The 21495-nt window shown below is 44.1% G+C and overlaps 1 protein-coding gene across 1 annotated transcript in view; it reads right to left on the bottom strand.

Annotated features, from left to right (window-relative positions):
* The window catches only part of SLC6A5 (solute carrier family 6 member 5), a 29288-nt gene extending 8516 nt beyond the window's left edge, over positions 1 to 20772 (bottom strand). Inside the window, exons 1-14 of the mRNA XM_021402059.1 lie at positions 20632 to 20772; positions 19718 to 19855; positions 16703 to 17230; positions 15529 to 15667; positions 14285 to 14416; positions 14014 to 14187; positions 13379 to 13520; positions 12815 to 12947; positions 9941 to 10075; positions 8516 to 8619; positions 6355 to 6479; positions 2607 to 2719; positions 2182 to 2313; positions 973 to 1072 (exon numbers count right to left, since the gene is read on the bottom strand). Of these exons, the coding sequence (XP_021257734.1) occupies positions 973 to 1072; positions 2182 to 2313; positions 2607 to 2719; positions 6355 to 6479; positions 8516 to 8619; positions 9941 to 10075; positions 12815 to 12947; positions 13379 to 13520; positions 14014 to 14187; positions 14285 to 14416; positions 15529 to 15667; positions 16703 to 17230; positions 19718 to 19855; positions 20632 to 20772 (2236 nt within the window). The remainder of the gene's footprint in view (positions 1 to 972; positions 1073 to 2181; positions 2314 to 2606; positions 2720 to 6354; positions 6480 to 8515; positions 8620 to 9940; positions 10076 to 12814; positions 12948 to 13378; positions 13521 to 14013; positions 14188 to 14284; positions 14417 to 15528; positions 15668 to 16702; positions 17231 to 19717; positions 19856 to 20631) is intronic.

Genomic DNA, 21495 nt, shown 5'->3' with positions numbered 1-21495 from the left:
AGGGAAAAAAAAAACTAAGTGCACAACACTAGGACCTAAGATCATCCTGCTACATATACGTCTCCAAAAGAAAACCTCAGGACTGCCGAATGCTAGCTGATAGAAAACAAATCATTCACTTTTGGCTATAGAAACAGCAGAACCAGCCTTTACCTTGTTTTCTTTAACACCAAGACTCAGACACTTCCTTCGCTTTTGAAGATAAGTCTTAAGTGGTGTCAACACACTCCAGACATAAATTAAAAACCTGTTATATAGCAAAATTGTCACCTTTCCTACTACAATTATCTTAAATAACACATTCCCAAGAATCAATTTCCATAAAGAACTGGGCAAGTTTGGGAACAATCATCAGCTGATACCAACTGATATAGCTACTTTGGCATCAAGGTAACTGCACTACTTTACAGTAACTGGCGTTCTTCCCCATAACTTAAAGCATGGATTGATATAACTAATGCTACCACTGTGCACAGGTAATCACTCTGAGTAGCAGCATAGTCTTCATTCTGTGTTATAGAGAGATAGGCTAAAGGGAAAACTAGATGTGCATACAGAAAATAAATCCTTCAGAAGTTGCTAAATGTAAGTTTGCTCAGAGTCTAGCCTCATAGAGTTGGTGTGTGGAAGAACTCCTGGAAAATTATCATTAAATGTTTTGTCAGTTCTTAGCATTGGCTAAGAATGCTCCCATGCTCTCAAAACACTGGCTTTAAGCTACTGGTAGAGAAAGGTCAGCAAGCTGTACAAAATAGTTTTTTAAAATACATGCGTTTAAAGGAATCATAATAATGAAGTCTTATTATGTTTCCATTGAAAATAATGTTCCTGAATCTTAGGTTTTTCTTTCTGTGAAAATAAATAAGTAAAAATAAATGTTGCACCTTTTCTTAAGAGCTTCATGACAACATTTTCTTTACCACGCACTGAAACACGGCTTTGACATAGGTGGTCCAGCAACAGTATTCTTACCATAAATGTAGGAAACTCCAACAAGCTCAAATATAGCAATGATGACAAGAGAGTAAGAAGCTGCGTAAGTGTCAACAAGTTGTAACATATACATTCCACCCTGAAGAAAAAAAGAAAAGAGCCGTTACTTATGGCACACGTGCCTCTCCACATGTCACAATAACCCTGTCCTCTAACTAGCACGAAGGTAGGCAAAACAGACAGGGACAGGACACAAGATTCTATTCTAAGCAAGCATCCAAACATTGAAGAGACAGAGATTCAAGTCACATTACTATTTCTTCTTTCTAGCTAAAGGAGTAACAGATCTTTTTCTGCACCACAGATCATCTGAGCTAGAAAAAAAGCAGAAGGGATGCCTGAGTCTGGTGACTGAAACACCCTAGGAAGGGGAAGATGGAGGTGTCTGTCCTTTCAGATTAAGGAATGCAACCTGATCATCAACTGGCAGTACATCTTCACCACCAAGTATGGCATCAAAAGCAAAATCACCATTGAAACTGAAAAGAGTAGTGAGTCCAGTTCATTCCTCTGGCAGATAGGATATAATGCCCTGTCCTCAGGGTAAAGTTTAAAGCAATATAACTCAAGTGAAGGAAGGACTGAATCTATCCCAAACTTTGGAACAGCAGAATTACGCTGGTAGCTGGTGAAGTGAGGCAAAGAAAGCCGAAGAGAGGAAAAGGGTGGATAAGAGTAACAGAGTAACATAGAGTCTGTACACCTCCTCTTGAAATTGCTCAGTTTACAATGCTGGAGGAACTAGTGGAAAACAGATGGTGAGGATTATCCATGGTAGGTGAGAATTTCATTATTAACTCCACAGTTTGCCAGGACTATTGTTGCATATCTATTCTATTCATGTGAGGGAAGGCACCCCAAACTAACGCACAGGTTTAGATGGCATATTAATGTTTGGGGTTTTTTGTTTTGTTTCTAAGCAAATACCTCACTTATACGACTACTTGGAGATGTTTGGTTAGGAATTAATTTGAAGAGAATCAGATTTTCAGAAATATTTGAGTAACCAAGTCTCTTAAACGCATCTCAGCAGAGCATCCACACACAAAGCTTTCAGTCTCACCTGGTGTCTCTACTCATTTGGCAGAATTCCGCTTCCTATCTTGCAACTGTTTCTTGCAAGAACAGAGAACGGCCACCAGAGGGGGACGGGGGGCAGAGAGTGATGCTCAAAGACAATTTAATTACCTGAGTGATCATAGGAAATCCCATGATGAAAAAGGAAACGCAGCACCCAAGAGTGAACAGTGCCTTGTGCGTACGTAAGTATTTGGGGAATTCATCTGAAACAGAGGTCACTATAGTCTCGATAGTGGCAAACTGAAAGACAAAACAAAGAGATTCATTTCTGCACACACAACACACGCAAAATGGTCCAACTGCATATACTGCAAAGTGAGACAGAGAATTCCACATCCTTGGTGTTAAACTCTCAGATGCCAATGCCAAAGTTTCACCCAAGTCATTTGAGCAATGATGGCCTTAATTCTTCTCTCTCTCTTTGTAAGGCAGTTCATGGACTACACAGAAAACAGCAAGCTATGTCGTGGTCCTCAGAACACATAAATAGGGAAAGCACCACAAAAAAAAAATGGAAAATGAAAGCAGTTTACCATAGTGTCCAATCCAAGTGTCAGAAGCATCAAAAAGAATATGATAGCCCAGAACGGAGAGAGGGGAAGCCTAGTTAAGGCTTCTGGGTAAACAACAAAAGCAATCCCAGGACCTGGAAATGATAAAAATAAAGTTTGTGATAAAATTCATTGCATTAACTTGGTTAACTGTATAGGGGAAAAAAAGGGGAGAAGCAAAAAGTAATGTTTGAAAGTATAATGTTATGTCACTATGCTTGATAAAAGTAAAAAACTATTCAATCTCTGCTGTATACAGAAAGATTGTACCACTGCAAGATTTAGCCTCACACCATTTACTTCCATATTAGCTCTAAGGTTCAAGACACTTACACACTGCTACCTTCCATGTTGCAGAACACACTTTTAACCACCATGCTGATGCACTGATCCAAATAAGGAGAAATGAAGCCATGTACTGTGGCTGTTTCTTTCTCACATACTGGAAAAGACTTTCTGTTTTAGCAGCTTATAGAATAATCTACATAGCTAACGCACGAAGCGTTTCAAGTTCTTTCTGAACAAAGGACGCATGAAATTTAACAGCAGTAGGGGCTGTTAAAGACAGGAAAACTCCAAAGGTTTCGCCTGTGTCGAAATGAAAAAAGTCAAATGACCTTGAACTTTCATTTTAAATTACTAAAGACTTTCAGTAACGGTGGTATGTTCTTAATCAAACCATGAGAGTAGAACCAAAATAGATTGCCTCTCCCCTTGTGAAGAGAGTTTTACTTTTTCATCGGGAACACAAGTTTGTCCTGAAAGACAGATTCTAACTGAGAATAATACATAGTACTTCAGATTAATATCTCAGTGAAAATAGGTCCCTTCCCATTCCCATCTACAATTTGCATTCAGATTATTGCATGCTTTGAAGGCAGATTGCATAGCATCGTCCATCATTTTTGCTATTTTCTTCTTCACTGCAAAAAGAAATACAAATTTACAACAGGGGAAAAAAATAAGCAAGGACAAGGGGTGGCTCTTTTCCCACTTGCTGACTCTGCTTTTTAATTCTGCTATTTCAGTGTGCTAACTCAGACTTCAATTTTTCCCTATCTTCCCTCTCTTCCCACTGTCCAATCTTCTATTCTGAGATGAAATTTCGTTTTCATGTATCACAGAGAGCAGAGGAACCTCACCATTTTGAAAGATTTTTAAATGGCCTGAATGAGGTTCTACAAATACACTAACAGCCCTACAATAAGATTGTCTTGTGACAGCTTTTTCTGCATTCCTTTTAAAATCTGCTGTACAGCTGGGAGCAGAGAGCTCAAGCCTGTGACTAGTCATTCACTCAGCGACCACCAAACAACAGTCAGTAGCAAAGGGCTAGCCATCTACTGTGCTAAGTGTTATGTCATCACAGGGAGATGAACCAGCTGAAGCAAGGGATTCCTCTACCATCCCTGCCCCCCAGATCCTCTAGCCCTCTCCTCAGCAGTTTCTTCACAGCTTCCACTGCAGCTTCACCCAAGGACAGTGCTTCTTAAAATAATCTGACTGCGCTGTGGTTTGGATTGCAGGGTGCTTGGTCTAAAATAAAAAGTTGAATGAAAACCCAATGGTTGCCCTTTAATTCTTCCTAATCAAGAGCAACGTATACAGCAGAGATGGATATATTTGCTCTTATATCGTGCCCCTCTCTCACCTTCACCTCACCACTGAAATGATGGAATTTACTCCTGTGAAGAAGTCCTTCATCTTGCAACCAGAACCTTTATTTAAGGACTATGAAATGTAGATGTGCTATCCAGAAGGTGTGTATGATCACATACAGTGATAAAACCTGTCTTACTTCCCCGTCACTAGACTGGACTCAAATGACCCATAGCCAAAGCAAGTTTAACACAACTTGGAGATGAAGACTGACCCTCAGCTAAACTCATGTGGTTTTTCTCATACACAATGGTCTAATTCATCTACAAGATGGGGGATACAGCAAAACTTTTCCATTCTTACTTAGCTGACTGGCAGACCAAAAAGAAGAGAAGAAGCACTAAAGAATTAATTGACATGGCATTAGCCTGCAAGTGTACTAACCCCTACTACTGTCTATCAAGAAACAGGTTGCCAGTTGGCCATCCTCTTTGGTCAGGTCAGAAGTAATGCATAATCACACAAACTTTGCAGATTTCAGTTTCAAACAGGAAAAAAACAGAAGGAAACAAAGAACCTTTTATTAATCAGCAAAGCACCTTGTTCCCTTCATTGTTATTCCCCTCCTTTACCTTCAGTAGCAGGCTTCTAATGAGCAATGAGAAATATTAGGGTTCTGAGAAAAGGTATTTGTCAAGAGAAAATTAACAACCCATTTTACTGGTGCTTGTTCCGTCAACTACAGGATTTCTGTTTCCCATTTAGCTCTGATAACATTATCAAATACGTATTAACCTTAATACCTAATCTTTCTATGAGTATGAATGTTACCATACATAAATGAAGGAAACTTTTCTTGGTTTCTATCCCCTACTATCAACTCACTGTCACAATTTCTGAATCACGATTCTCAATCAGTCAAGTACCTCAGGTGATATGTAGTGCTCTGTGGCACTGAATTTATCTACACAACAAACCTGTCAGAAAAAAAAAGTGTTTTGTACCTTCACATTAATGCAGACAGTGAGACACATCACCTATAGAAGTCACCAGCATGCGAAATTCACTTCTTGAGCTCCTTAATCTTTCTCCTGGTCAGAACCTCCTTTTACTCTGTGCTATTGAAGGGTGAAGGGGGCATAGCAGAGACAGCTCATGGAGAAGCTACTAAATACATTATTTCAGTGCTTCAAGATGGCTCTGTGTTAAAGGTTAGTACAATACACTTAGCACCCTCATACATACTCAGAAACAGCTATCGTGGGGAAGTGTAAATCTGTATATAAGTTATTGCAAAATGACTTCAGACTTGTCCTTTTGACACAGTTTGAAATGATCTTAAGGTTTGGCTTAGAGCCTCAGTGCTGCACATTTCACAGGAAACAGAGCTGAACTACTGTAACACTTACCCCTTTATAATCCCACCAGACTTTTCAACCCTTAAAGCTTCTCTGAACAGTACTCCTTCCTATATCCTGCTGCTTCATATCAAACCATCACCAGTTTGATAGCAGAACCAGTTCCTCCATCAGCCACACTCTTGTCCTACACATTCAGCTCTACCAATTAGGATGTTATCGTTCCCCATTTCTAACCATCTCTCTTCATTATTCAAGACCTTCTTAATCTGTACCCCTAACATACATTCCAGAGGAATTTTTTCATTTCGCTGTAGAAGCATCTCCTTACTCCCCACAGTTCAGAAGCTCAGTCCACCCTTCAATCTGTATTTCCTCCACCCCCGCACTGCAAAGCCCACTGCCTCCCATCCAAGATCCCCACCACCAGGAACAACTGCTGCATTGACAAGGATGTAACAAGGCAGCAGTAAATAAGACAGCAAGTGACTGCTCAGATTATAGGAAGGAGACATCTCATTCCAATCACTCATTTACATAGAGCTTTGAAATGAATTTCACCTTGCTCTTTCTCTTACCAAATGAGTGAGATCTTTACTTCCCAGGAATGAATACTGGACCTTTTTCTGTATCAAGGTGTGCACAAGTGGATTACTAATCCATTCCAATGAGAAGCCACTGTTCCCACCTTCACTGCCAAGAGCGTCATCAATAATAGAAATGAAGGTGTCACCAGAATTGTGTCTAATTAATGAAATGGCAGCATACTCTACCTTGGTCTGCCACAGCTTCAATATTCACTTTGAGCTCATTTGCCATGAAGCCAATAACTGAGAAGATGACAAAGCCCGCAAATATACTTGTGGCACTGTTGGTACATGTGACTATCAATGTGTCCCTGGAAAGAAAGCACAGAAAGGGAGGGTTCTGTACGCATTTCAAGACTCTCACATGACATACATATTCTGTAGGAACACTGACAAAGAGGAACTTTTACACTTATCCAGTATTTTTTACACCGGTCTGAGATGTCGGAAGTCTTCACACCACAAGTCAGCTGTGCAAGTTTTTACAACTCATACGCCATGTAGGAAGCCACAGACTAAACAGAAGGCTGAACATTTCTGCTTCTGGCATCTCTAAAGACAGCAGCAGTGATGACTTGAGTTGTTACAGAGTGCTATGACTCTGCCTAATGTGGCCATCTACTCACTACATTATATGTGGACTATTCACCACAGCCAAGACAAGATCATTTGTGTCCAAAATGTTACTATACAGTGAAGGATTCTTCGCTATCGTCCGCATTTTTTTGGTGTTATAATGGGAATCTTGAGAAATCTGTATCTGAATTCCATGCTATGCTGGGTAAGTACATGCCGTCTGGCAGGAAACAAGAAATCATAACCTCTGTCTACAATTAATGCATTCCTTATAGGATTTTTATTTCATCTTCACGATAAGCATTTGAAATACTTCCCCTTAAACTACTAAGACTGAGAAAGAAACAAGACTTTTGCTCTCAATGTCTTCCAAATGTGGCTATAACTGCTAAAATTGCTTATATTTACTGCTACTCCTTTGTCAGGAACAGAATGAAATACAAACTGAAAAGCTGCAGAGAACTTCAATGAGTTGACACGCAGCTGGAAATGCTGACAAGCATCATTAGGAAAATGGTTAGGTTAATTATTTGGGCTTATAGAAAAAAAACATGACTTTTTATTTTTTTGAACCATCATGGATTAATCTTCTTCCAAAAGCCAGATGAGTTTTAAGCAAATGTTTTATGTATGTATCACCAAGTGAATTTATGTAAATTTACTCCAGTCCTAGATTACCTAATAATATTTCAATTGCATATTTAACTGAAAACTAGAATTCCATCTGCATTATAATGTAATGGGTGTAAAAAGTGAAAGGGAAAAAATTGTCAAGCTTCATTTCAGTACTCAAGATACATTGTAAAATTAATCAGATTAGAACTAAAACTGTCTTACTATTTTTTTCACTCTCCCCATCCCTAGCATGTTAAGCATGCATAAGAGCTATAATATTTTTTATATTTCATTACCATGTATTACACTCAAAATTTTCATTATTATTTTCAATTGCTGCAAAACATTGCAGAAAAGTAGTATGACACTTGAGCCATTTTTTTCCCCTTACACTCACAATATATTCGTTCATTGTTGAAAAATTAAAGTACAGAACAAACATATTCAAAAGTAGGACCCAAAGAACAGGAGTCAGGATGGGTTTGCTTCAAGGGAAACAAGACTGACTCTAAAGACAACACAAAGCATCAGTGAAGCTTTCTGATAATCCCCCTTGGGTTTTTTTGTTTTTTGTTTTTTGTTTTGTTTTGTTTTCCTATCTGCAGGTATTTATCTTGCACACTTCTTGATGAAAAAGCTATACTACATCACTAAAGCAATGACTTCCCTTGCAAAAGTAATTTTAAGTGTTGGAAGCTGAAATAACTTTACACAATAAGTGTAATTGGGGAAAAAAACATTTAAGAGAGGTGAGAAGCACATACAGAAATCGCACGTTAAACTCACACATACAAACAATAGCAAACTTCAGCTTATTCTACACCCGGGCTTTTCGTCACTAGACACTGACAATTGGCATGGTTTCATCAACATTGCTCACAGCTGTTGACAGCTTCTCAAGTTCTCTTTCAACCTACAACTGCCAACTCTGAAGATGAAGTGTCAATAGGGCCTATAATTAACTGACAATTCATCTTGAGACCTGGATTAGATTAGGACCTGGAGAGAAGAAGCAACAAGACAAAAAGGGGAGGGAATGGAAACAAAACACCATGGAGCAGTAGGCATTTCAAACCACATCTCTGCAAGTTGGAAAACAACAGCGTTTTTGGACAAGACCTCTTTAATAAGTCTGATGGATTTCACTCTCACGTACCTGTAGCAGTTATTATGGAATTTGTTGTAAGAAGAGAGAGTAATTAGGCCCCCCCATGCTGCAGATAAGGAGAAGAAAATCTGAGTGGCAGCATCCTTCCAAACCTGAATAACACAGACAGGAGAGGAAATCGCACTGGCTTCAAGAAAGAATTAGTAAGATCAGTAACACTAAGAATTACTGCTGGGGATTAACACTTAAGTAGTTCAAATAACCTTTGGAGCAGTGGGTGTAAATAAAACATATTTACAAAATAAAATCCTGCCCTGAAACACAGTTCTCATTTTATTAGGAATACTCTTCGTGTTCAGCTCAACTGAAATGACAAAATATCATCTTTGCCATGTATGATAGGCACAAGTATTCAGCACACTATGTTGCTGGGTATGTGTCAGTCTAAATACATTCAGCAAAGGAAACACAAATTAAGAGGAAGAAAATCTACATTGGGCACTGACGTGACAGTTACGTTATCTTCTTAATGAAAGCAATGTGACTCTGTGATTCTGTATTGTTTGTGAAAGATGTAATGCTACCATCACTGAAGGATTAAAATATTCGTTGTTTATAGAGATAAGGACATGAAGACCTGTGAAAGTCAAACTGCTACTGACAGAAGGAGGTGCTCATGTGCCATTTCAGGCAATCCAAATCCATGTGTGGGTCCATGTCTACGCAAATACAGAGCAGGTGTATTTTTGCAGCATGTTTTACTGGTTTAATTAGCAACAAACAGGGTCACAGAGATCAGCTGAAAATTAAGTGAGAAAACAAAGCTGAAGCATTCAGACCAGCTCATCTTTTCTAAGGAGCAAAGCCAGGTACCAAGTCCTTTGTCCTGTGCTACTTGGCAAATCACATTATTTCTTACAATGTAGCTACTGTAATGATCACAGCTGTTGTGTGTAAGCATAACTGCTGTTGAGGGGGGAGGAGTTAAAGTAAGTTGTATGATATGTTTCATGTCTCAAGTTCATTTTTCAGAACTGTTTTACTTGTTTAGTGAGAAAAATGTATGTATTCTCAGAATTTCTGATGACATTTACAGAGAATGCAGCTTGTGTTACCTATCAAAGCTTCACGTGTTTGTTCAAGCCAATGCAGCATCCACTTGGACAACAAAATACAAAAATCTCTATCTCCTTTTTAGTTCCCCATTTTAAACGCGCCTACTCTGAGAGATTCGGGTGAAACATTAAATGTGAAGTAAACACTGTATATATATATAGAGAGAGAGACATTATATAAGGTATGTGCACACAAATAACAAACATCCACAGTAGCAACGCTCCCCATACGATGAATGGGATTCCACAGATGACAATACTGCCTCTGCACACACAGAAAATGGTTGCAGCAGCCGTTAAGTGAGAAACCCGTATGGATTATTCATCCTATCAGTTACAAGTACAGCAAGAAGCCCACCATGGCATCAATCAGCTTCTCCCACTTGGGAGTGATGAAGTACCAGATCCCAGCTCCAGCCCCAGGTAGCGTCACGCCTCGTATAAGAAGGATGATGAGAACCACATAGGGGAACGTTGCTGTGAAGTACACCACCTGAACAGACCAAAAAGATTGTTAGAAGGGATTCTATGGATCTACAAGAAGAGGAGGAAAAAAATTGGAATCGTTATGCTATTGCCTTAAAGAAAGGAATTAACTGGGATCAGAGACAATAACCAGGGGATAAGACTAGGAAGGCAAAGTTGTTATTCCCCAGGAAATCTGACAGAGCTGTATTTTTTTTTTTTTTACATCCCTTCTTACTGCTGGAAACAGGAATAATATCAGTGATAACAATTAGGATTCTAGAGGGGAAGAAGGAGAAGAGAAAGCCTGGAGAGCAACAGTAATTTAAAGCTAAGTGGAAACACCATCTTTGATCCTTACCCAGAGAAAACTAATACAGCTCACTGGAATTCAAATGAGCAGTGTCATTCAATACCACATAAATATCTGAGTTTTTTTCCTATGTATTTTGCATTTCTCCTTATTTAACTAAACCTAAATATTTCTTACTAGTCAGTACCTCTTAATAATTACTTATCAGCATGAAAATATTGATGGGATCAAAGCAAAAAAACAAGTCAGTGGAATGATCCAGACAGACATAATAATCATTGGGTCTAAACACACAGCAGAGGTTGTGCACTTAATGGCTTCATAATTATCCAGTACAGAGCAGAGCTCTCTCTAGTCCAATAAAATGGTGAAGTTACAACCCGTTAGGCTGTACTCTCTACCCAAAAGCATTTAAAATCCTTTTACACTTTAACCTCTGGATCCCACAGGGACTGGAATCCTCGGAGCTGAGGTGACTTTTGAAACTGCTTTTCCAGCTTTCTCCTGGCTGTTTCAAGGGGCATTTCAAGAAGTTGTGCCTTGTGCAGTGAATGGAATTCCATACAACTATCATGAGTGATCAAATCTATTTCCATCTAAGTAGTACTCCTGGGAAATAGCTACATCAGCATATTTGCACTTGGCTTTTAAAGACATGTACTGGCAGATCACATCCCTGTTTTCACAGTATTTCAGAAGCAACTTTTTTCTACACAGATAGGATTTTGATATTTGTACTGTACTTTGTTATCTGATTACAGTTTGTGCCGTGGCTAGTGTTTAAGCTATGTAATAACCAAACAGCCTTACACAATTAAGATGTAATTATTGTTCATTGAGAAAGGAACTCCGTTTAAATCAATATAACAGTTGCAAGTGGAAACCAGCTGTTAAGGTTCAACAGAATGCCATAATCTCTGACGTCTATATTCAAAAAAAGAAGAAAATAGCCTTTCTTTAACTAATTAAGCTTTGTGGCATTAATATGCCTCTCTAACTTCAGGAAAAAGAAATTCCTCCAGAGAAAGAGAGAAACTTATCTAGAAGAGCCTGACCATATGGGGCATCCACAGTACTTCAAGCCAGAAGGATAATGTTCTATAGATTCCATCCAGCTATTCCGGTGGAGTGTCGTTGTCACTCTTCATTTTAAAACAAATTTACTTGAGGTTTCTTAAGTAAACTGGAACATAATTAAGCTAGCCTGACATGCGTTATTCTGGGATTTTTGCCTGCTTGACTAGTTTTTATGTTCAACCTAGATGGAATTTTGTCCTTCAGATAGGATCTATGCAACTTCAGCAGGTTAGTAGTCCCCACATCATACTACAGTAACCTGAGCACCGAGACCTCCAAAATCAGTTGACTTCACCAGTTTGGTTCCCAGCTCATTCAATATAGAGACCAATATTGCTGCAATTCACCAGGGCGGGCACCTTCCTGACAGCCAGACTCTGAAGCCGGAGATAAAACTGTTTTGCAGACTGATGGAGCTCACTGTTGTTAGAGTAACTTTTCCCTGGTACTCTAGTCTCTTGAATTTTGCTGTCCCAGAAAACGTCTAGATAATCCATTCTATTTTGGTGCAGGGTTGTTTTTTTCATTTGTTTGGTTTGACGGAATTTGTTTTTTCAGTCTACACTTTGTATATGAACTACATTTTGCTACAGCATCATCTATTATTTTTATCTGCAAGATACCTACAGTGGCAGCGATGGAAAAGTCTCAAATACGGCATTCAGTTTGATGAAGAACACCCAAACCAGGACTGCCACCAAGGACAAGGCAGTGTTTCCCTGCTCAGAGGGCTGCCTTGACAACCAGTGCACATGTACTTCCCTGTCCATGAGAGCACAGCTTCCCTCTTTACATGGTCACAGGCTTGGGTACTTGGCCCCAGGCTGGAGATCTGAGACACAGGAGAGGGAATGACATGGAGGGAGGGGGAGGAAATGTGAGAAGACAGAGAAAGGGAGCTGGGTTAAGGAAAGGAGCAGTTTCAGGAAGTTGCCACCAATATTCAGGACAACAAGATACATACTGCCACTGCTCACATCCACTGCAGAACAATTTAGGTTCAGGGCTGATTTAAGACATGTTGAATACCATCTTCATTTACATCATGGCTAACCTAACTATAGCAAAAGTTGAGGTGACTGCAGGATTTTTTATGAACACCACACAGAATAGGGAAGGCACTATTTTTGCCATCCAACTGCTAAGTACAGCAAAAGGGCTCATTTTAAATTTACTGAAGATTAGGGAACAAAGGCTAACCCCAAATTATCTTTTTAATATTACAGCCAGACAAGAAAACTTGGAAGGGAATAAGGCACTTCATTAGTACTTAGATATTTGTTGAAGCCAGCTTTCAGAGCCTTAAAGAGGGGTGTGATTCCATCAAAGCAGTGCACTGCTTTCTTGGAATTGTGTGACTGCAGATGATTTTCTTACTTTTCCTGATGACTTGATTCCTTTAGCAAGGGAGGCATACACGATCACCCAGGCTAGGAAAAGAGACAGTGCCAAGGGCCACCTAATCTCACCAGGGTATTCAATCCCTGCTGAAATCTTCAACACAAAGTACCTAAAATAATAATTAAAAAAAAAAAGTAAATTAAAAGAAAAGAAAGAAAATACAACATCTGCAGAGAGTAATTCAGTGCAAGATCCTACAGTATTTTGTTCTTCTTTAGTGTCCTCAGTGGTTTCTCTAGAAGGTTCCAGTGAATCTCACCACGTATTATTTTATGTATCTGCATTGCAGTAGGAGATAAAAATGCCAAGCGTGGGCCAACACCCCAGCTGTGCTAAGCACCGCAGGAATAGGACAAAAATGATACAATCTTTGCAAATGAGCTTTCATTGTTATTACACATAAAAGCGGGTATCATTTATCGTCCTTAAATATGACATCTCCAGTCTTCCAAGCAGTTCGTTCCTGCATTACTGAGTGACTCTCTGTATTACTGCTGATTTTAAAGTAAGCCACATAACATTTCTAAGGAAAGATCTTACTTGAAGTATTCTTCACTTCCACTGACAAATGTCTTATTTCCTTCACTGGTGAAGTTAACCATAGTCAAGTTTGGATAGGCACTCATACAGAAAGTAGAGTTCTTGATTTGTATTTTTGGGTGGTCACCAATGATGCATGAATCTGAGGAGGGGGGGAGAAAAAAAAAGGAAAAGAAGAAAAGTTGCTTGGATTGTTTTACCAGTTAAGCATAAAACAACAATGAAAGCATTACTTGAAATTCAGTTGTGTTTGGTTTCTGTAATATTTTGCTTGCAGAGGGCTCTAAGAATAGTAAGTCTCAATATCTCTGACGATTTCCCCCCTTATAGCCAAAAGCCTAAAGCATAAAAAGGGTCTGAACCAAACCAAGATCAAGGGGAAGGCTTGCATCAAGCTCATCACAGGCCTGTCCAGCGTAACATCTTCCTATGTTCATGTAGACATTCCTATAGAGATGCCTAGGAGCTCAGCTCCACAAAAGAGAAGCACATCACTAGTAGCAGGATGGGCTCAGATTTTACCCTGGAACAAAACGCATCCAAAGGGACGTGGGGCCAGCAACGGAGCATGGGAAAAGGTGCAACCTAGTTGGTGCAGATTTAAGATTGAGAAAGACCCATCAGCCCCCACTTACCCAATAAAAGTTTGTTTTTGTCTTTACAGTCTGGCGTGTTCCAGGGATTGTTACAGGAAGCCCAAGGGAGCACGGGTACGAAGGAGGCGAAAAGGTAGAAAAGAGTGTAGCACAGAATAATATTGTAATATATGGCTATCAGAACAGAGATGATCAGCATTGCGATGCCGCAGCCTGAGAAAGAAAAAAAAAAAAAAAAACAATAACCAAGAGGGGTTCCAGCCGGGGGGGACTCCCCAGAGCAGCCTAGGGGGGCTGCTGCCCTGCTCACCTTGCAAGGCAGGGATGGCTTTCCACACCGACACGGGGCCCTGGCTAGCGAACTGCCCCAGGGAGACCTCCAGGAAGAAGATGGGGATGCCGGCGAGAGCCAGCATCATCAGGTAGGGGATGAGGAACGCACCTTGGGGGAGAGAATGGGGAGAGCAGAGCACAGCGTGAGTCACGGGGGGGCGGCACCGGCCCGGGCAGCGCGTAGCACCAGGGGTTTCGGCAGCACCGGGAGGGTTCGGCAGCTCCGAAAGTCGTTCTCTTTGTTTGCGGATCCCGGTGCCCGCAGCCCCGATGGAAGGGGCGCTTCGCTGCGTTCCCAGCGCTTGCTAAACATGGTAAGAGCGTTAGCTGAGGATTTTAACACCCTCCCGCTTTGCTACGCGTAGGAGAAAAAAAAAAAAAAACACCCTACACAACTTTTTAATATATCTATATTTTAAAGATTCATCTCCTCTAAACTGCTACCTCTGGCACAAAGCGATCGCGGAAGCGATGCAGCTGTTTTACACGACCCCAGCACCAAGAGCCCCGTGCCACAGCGCGGCGAACGCCCGCCGGCTGCCGGGAGTTGGAATGGAGCCTCTGCGGGCACAGCTTCTGCTAATCGACTTCTTCCCTTTGTGAACCGTTAACCCCTCTTCCAAATCTTCTTCTCCCCTGGAATCATATCCTATGATTCCATTCGGCCCAGCAGCATTTCCTTTGAATATTTTTCAATTTGTCACCGATTGTGTTAAGACCAATTCTCCAGCAGTTCAAAACAAGAACATCGACTCTGCTTCCACCTGCGTCCTGGAATCCTCCTTCTCCCCGCTTCCCCTGCCCCTCTCATGTCGCTCCCCCCCACCCCCGTCGGGTACCATCAGGTGAAGGATGCGGCAGGAGCGACCCGTCCTCTCTTCGTTCCCCTCGCTCTCCTGCTTGGCTTTTTTTTTTTTCATTCTTTTGTTTGCTTGTTATTTTTTTTTAAAGAAAAACACCACATGCTAACGAAATCTTGTTGGAACTTCCCCGCTGACCACCAGCTTTTCGATAAGAATAACAACAATCGAAAACCCAACCAAACTGAAAGCGCAGGTTTCTTTTCACTTTTCACTCGATCTGATGCTGTGGGACACGTACGGGGCTGCCCGGCCCCAGCCTCCGCTCCCCTCGGGTTTCTCCCCACCGAGGGACGGGGGCAGCTCCCAGCTCAGCCACGTACGGTACTGCAGGAAGAGAGACAGGAAAAAGCCATCCTACCTCCCCCATTCTTAAAGGCCAGGTACGGGAATCTCCAGACATTGCCCAGCCCCACTGCATAACCCACCATGGAGAGGATGAAATCCAGCTTGCTGGACCAGTTCCCTCGGGCTTTGTTTTCATCCCCTATATCGTCTTCCTAAAGGGGGGGAAAAAAAAAACGAAGGGGGAGATCGGACAACAGCCATGTTGGCAAACAACCATCGCAATTAGCAGAGGGCTTTTAATCAGCGGCTGCCCCCAAGGGAAGGGAGGTGGCGGGTGTGGGGCTGCGTCCTTGTGTGTCCCCCCTTCCCGGTCTGCCCCTGGGACGAAGGGCGCAGGGCTCGGCCCGACGTTTCCCTTCCCGAGGCCCCAACCCCTGCAATGCGCATCTCTGGCCCTGGGAGGGGGGAGGAGAGGGGGGCTCCCCGGCTCCCAGCCCCCGGAGCGGGACCCCCATGGCTACAGATCCGGGGTGCCCTGGGGCAGACAAAAGGGGATTCCCGCCTGTCCTTGCAGGTTCAGTCCTTTACCCCGAGAGAACTAAAAACTGTTGTTATGGAACGAAGCCTCCCCACCTCCCCTCCTTGCAGGGTAAAGCCGGCTCGCGGGCCGGTAGGGACGATGGGGGTGGGGTGCTCCTCTCGGCCTCCCACCCCCACCAGTGTCAATCCCATCAGAGCGCAGGGGCAGGGTCTGACGTTCTGGGTGCTCGGTTGATTGATTTGGCCCTATTTTTGGCTCCGGGGCGTTCAGCCTCCAGGGTCTCGAGCGGAGGGCACCTCGAGCGCGGAGAGCACAGCCCGTGAAGGCTGGGGAGCCTCCCGCCGGAGCCAAGGGGTGCCCGAGGACCCCAGATTTCCTTCTCCACTCTTCCTCTCGGGGCAGACTCAGGCACGAGAACATGGACATTCTTTCCCACTGGTCCCAGGGAGCGACGGTGCCTGGAGGGCACGGCTCGCCGAGCGCATGGGAATGAGCCGGGAGCTATTGATTGGCGTTTATACGAATACCTCGTTATTAGCGACAGCCAGCAGCACAGCACCTTATCTGCCGCCCACTCTCCCCTTCCTTTTCTCTTTCCCCCTCCCCACGGCGCAGCCCCATCCCCCGGTTGTCGGGACCGCTCCCACTAGAGCTTCAGCCCTTACTCCCGCGGGGGGGGCGAGAAACCCCATAAGGAGGAACTTACCCCCTCCACTCTGCCAGGAAGAACAGAGGTGTTGCCATCTGTACCCAGTACCACGGTGCTCTGGCTCAAGGTCACCCAGGTGCTTTTGGCATTGTTTTGCTCCAGCGTGCTCTTACCGAGGGCCGGGTTAGCGTCCCCGTCCGTGCTTTGCAAAGCGGCAATTTTGCAGTGAGGGATCGCAGCTTGCCCGGCAGCCCCTGCCCCGGACACCTGCTTGTACGGGAAGGTCTCCGCAGATTCTCTCCGGAGCATGGAGTTGGCTTGCACCGGGGTGCTGCTGAGCTTGCAGATCCCGACTTTCGTCCTCTCCAAATCATTTGGTTTGGTTTCTTCGGAGTGAAGTGTTTTGTAGTCGTTGGAGAGCGACCGTGGGAGCCTGGCCATGGCGGCAGGGGGTTGCAGTGGGGAGTTCTGCAGCTCGTTTTCGGGGCTGATTCTTGCAACTCCTGCACCTTCATTTGGTCCAGGAGGAACTGTTTCTGGACTGTTCACAATCTGCCTGTTCATATCCCTTTGGCTGGTGTAATCCTGAAATAACAATGTCACATATTTTACTAAAAGAAAAAAAAAATTCAGACTGCAGTGATTTTACTGATTTCTTTCCTCATGCACAAAACGTGCCCGCTAGAAAATCTGAACTAAAAAAAAAAAAGCTTTGGCAAATTTCGAGGTGTCCCGGTTCCTCTGCTTGCTCTCTCATTCAACGTTAACACTCTGGGGGAGAAAATAGTCACAAATGATAATGAAAGAATACAAAAAACAGCGTCTGGAAACCAGCAATTCGAGTTTTAGATAAATGTTTCTACAGCAGTGCGCCGCCAGACCTCGTTAGGTTTCATATCACGAGGGTAGGATGCTCCCTTCCCTATCACCAGTGTAGAAAGATTCTTTAATTTTACGCCCCATTTCCTTTCTGTCATTCAACAATGCACACTGGCTTTTCTCGCCCCCCCCTTTTTTTTTTTTTTTTTTTTTTTAATACTGGCAATAGACAAGCTGCCCTGTAGGCAGCCAGGGATGTTAAAAAACGAGTGAAATAGTGCTATGAGCACTTCTGAGCCGGCTGCCACCTTCCAAAACCCGACAGCAAGGCAGTGATACAGGGAAATAACCGCATCACCACAGCGGAATTACGACCAGTAACAGCTGGCTTGCCTTCTTCTTTTTCTTACATTTTCTACTCGCACACCTATAAAGGTTATTTTTAAACATTCCTTCTAGGCTAAATGGAGTACTGACATTCTCATCCACCTTCCTTTCCCATCAGTCTAAGCCTATATTTTAAAACACATTGTCTCTTCTTTTGCCTCAAGAAGCCTGCAGACAGTCCCTTCCCTTTCCCCTCTGTTAAAAATTATCTTTAAAAAACGCACTCTTTCTTCAAACCTACACACAGCGAGGTTTCACAGAACTACCCATCGCCCTTTCGGTAGAAAGTTCTCTATGCCGCAATCCCGTCTCCCAGCCCTCAGCAGCAGGGCAGGGGGGGCGAGGGTTCATTCCCTGCCCCAGCACGGCATCGACGGCTCCCTCTATCCCCCCCTCGCGCACCCACCGCCCTCCAGCAGCCCTACCCCGCGCTGCGGGAGCCTTCACCCCACGGCGGCTCCGCAGGCAGCACCGCGGACAGCACCGGAACCGCGGACAGCTCCCCCGGCACCGCTCCGTGGCTACAATGAGCGAGGAAGACAGCAGCCGAGAACCAACACGAGCACCAAATTCAACCACGAACCGTCCCCTTCAGTCCTTCTAAATTTCTAAGAAGAGAAATCGAGAACTTACCATGTCTTAAATAGCAACGGATCGACTTGGTAGAGGTAAAAGCTGCAGTACAGGCAATTGGCAGAGTGGATTTTGCCCAGTCCAGAGCAAAGCTTCTATACTTCCGTGGGAAAGACTGGGTTTGCGTCAGTGCATAGCAAGGTGCCCTTCGGTTGACATTTTCGTGATAATAAGAGTTTGATAAATCATTACCCTTGGATTCAGGTTTTAAAGGGACAACGAGAAGCCAGAGCGTCGGCTAGCTGTCACTCATGCGGCAGTGGGATTGCGTGTTCCGTGTGACTCATATGGGGGCTGATTACTAAACCAAATCCAGTAAGAGCACGGAAGAACTTTCTTTCTGGTAATGAGGGGAAACATGTGAGAAACACGCAGTACTGCACCCAGAAAAGTGCGGGAAGGGGGAAAAACCATCCATTTCTACTCCTCTCCCCCTACCCACGATTCTCTTTTTTTCTGCCATTCACTGTAAACAAATTTAAAATATCTTACATACAGGAAAATTATATATATAGCCACACATCTATTTATAGAGAGAGACGTTCACTGTGCATATAGTGTACAAACATTTTAATGGTCTTCCCTAGACTCTTTGCGCCATCACACAACACTGCATTGCCTGTTTTTTACCACGCATCACGGGGGGAAGCCCTCCCCCCTAAATAAATGAAAACGATACACAATGTAAGTCAAATTCTCCTTCATCAAAACTGTCCTGATAAGACTTAAGAGGGAGCCAAGGTGAACGCAACTGCAGTCAGCTGGGTGGTGTTCTTCCCCACCCATCAAAGCATTTTTTTGTTGGAGAACCGGGGGACAATTACTCATCACTCTAAGCCAGAAGTTAAGCTGCAGTCGTTTGCCCAACAAAGTAACCCACCCATAACCACGTCTCCTGTTATTTGCTACACGAGGGAGATTCGCTGTGCACTGGGAAGCTTTGCTCACACTGAAGAAATAAAAACGGGACGCTCCCTAAGCCACCTACTCAATTGCTTTAACGTCAGAGGGAGAGCTGCCGTCCCTCCGCATACACTGTGATAGCGTCAGCTTCTCCCGAGCCTATTTGCTGTTTCAGCGTGAGCAACGCGAGGCGCGCACCTATTCGCGGGACGGGCGGGCGCTGCACTCCCCTGTACCAAAAGCATTGCTCGCATGTCCTTGGTTCCACGGCTCACCGCAGGGGGCTGTGGGGGTGGCACCCGGCCACTGCGGACGGCAGCAGGAACTCACCTGCGCGTGTTCTTCCGAGCGCCGCGAAAGCAAAAGAGTCGGGCTAGCAAAGCTGAGCGTTACAGCATCGCTTTTCGCAGGGAAGAGAACCGCGTTTCCCGTGCGGAAAAATAAAAAAGTCCTCACCTTACAGCGGAGCTGCAAAGCGTTTTTACAGCACAGATGATGCTGGTGCTTAAAACATACTTAAGCATGAGTGCCTGCCTTCTCTTTCCAGGTGTATAACTATACGAATATATAGGTATTTTTATGCATATACACTTTCATGCCTTGCTTTCCGCTCCTCTCTTCACCTGCCTTTGTGTTTCTCTGTACCCCCCCGGGTGTGTGCGGCACTGGGGGCACACAGCGAGCAGCTGCGTCTTGTTGTCAGCACCGGGATGCTGCCCTTGGCCCTCCCTTCGTGTCTCTAAGGGCACGGAGCAAACCCGAAGCGACAAGGCAGCGGCTCCAAACTTCTTGTAAAAGAGGAGGGTTGACCTTTTTTAGGTTTTCAGATTATTTGATGCTATCGATTCACTCTTTTCTGAGCGATATTCTTTCCCTTCTCGATCGAGATCGAAGTTCCACTCCCGTTGAGATGCCCCGGCCCCCTCACTCAGTTCCCACCGCCTCCCCCGCTCGGTGGGGACGTCGGGATGCTCTCACCGAGCTCCGCAGCGAAGATTCGGAGGGAAACCCGCAGAGCAACACAGCCCAGCCCGGGTCCGCCCCTCTCCGAAAAGGGGAGACCCCCCCCCCCCCCCTTCCCCTCGGCCTGAGGAGCGGACGGACAAGCTCCTCCGTCTTAATCACTTTGTCAAGAGAGAAAAATAGCGATTGATTTATTCCCCCCCCCCTCCTTTTCCCAACCCTTTACAGATAAGCGAACGCGCAAACGAAGGGAGAAGGGTGCTCCCTCCCTACACCTTTACGGAAAAAGCCGAGTCCTGCCGCGAGCCGGCGAAACCCACCCCCTCCACCCCCTTCTCCACCACCCCCAGCCGCAGGCGGACAGCCCGCAGCTCCCAGCTCCGCGCTGAGCCCCGCTCCGCCTGCAACCGCTGCTCTGACATCTGCCTCCCTCCCCCTCCTGCCGGCTGCGAAGTTTGCCTCCGTTGGACGGCGGCAGCCGCAGTGCCAAGCTGCGCCCGTGTCTGCGCACCCTCTCCTTGGCAGCGATCCCTGCGGAGTTAATCCGCCCCCTGTTCCCAAATCTTGCGGAGATGTTCCCCCTTTGGGTAACACGGCAATGCTGATGCGTTTGCGTGCGTTAAATATATATACATATATTTAACAACGAGGGTCGTAACCATTATAATGATTTACCTATAGCGATGCGTAATGCAAAGCCAAAACAGAATTGCATTCCCGCAGCTGAGAACAATCAAACCCTGGAAAAAAAAAACAAACAAACACTTTGCCGGATCCTGGGAAGTGATATATCTCCAATCTCCCCTTTTTCAATTCTAACCAGACATAGATTATTTTTATGGCCCTAATTCAGCTGAACACAGCCCTCCATGCAGAACCCTTCCCACGAACCCTTCCTTAAGCCAAAGAACCTTATCAGGCTGCAGTATTTCCCCTTTCTCAGTTAATTACGTCCAAATAATGAAGAGACTGTACAAATCTTTAAGGCGATAATTACCTGTGAATTTTCTCCCGTGATACGCCTCAGGCTCATCCTGCTGCTTACTGACTCTACTGTACACTTTTTGATGCGCTCCTCTCCATTCGCTTTAACCTGGATAACTCACTGTGTGGCCCTTGGGTTTTCAGCACGTTGTCAAAGTCGG

The sequence above is a fragment of the Numida meleagris genome, chromosome 6 (genome assembly GCF_002078875.1).
Source record: "Numida meleagris isolate 19003 breed g44 Domestic line chromosome 6, NumMel1.0, whole genome shotgun sequence".
NCBI classification, from domain to species: Eukaryota; Metazoa; Chordata; class Aves; order Galliformes; family Numididae; genus Numida; species Numida meleagris.
The sequence above is the reverse complement of the archived record's forward strand: the minus strand, read 5'-3'. Positions and strand labels throughout refer to the sequence as shown.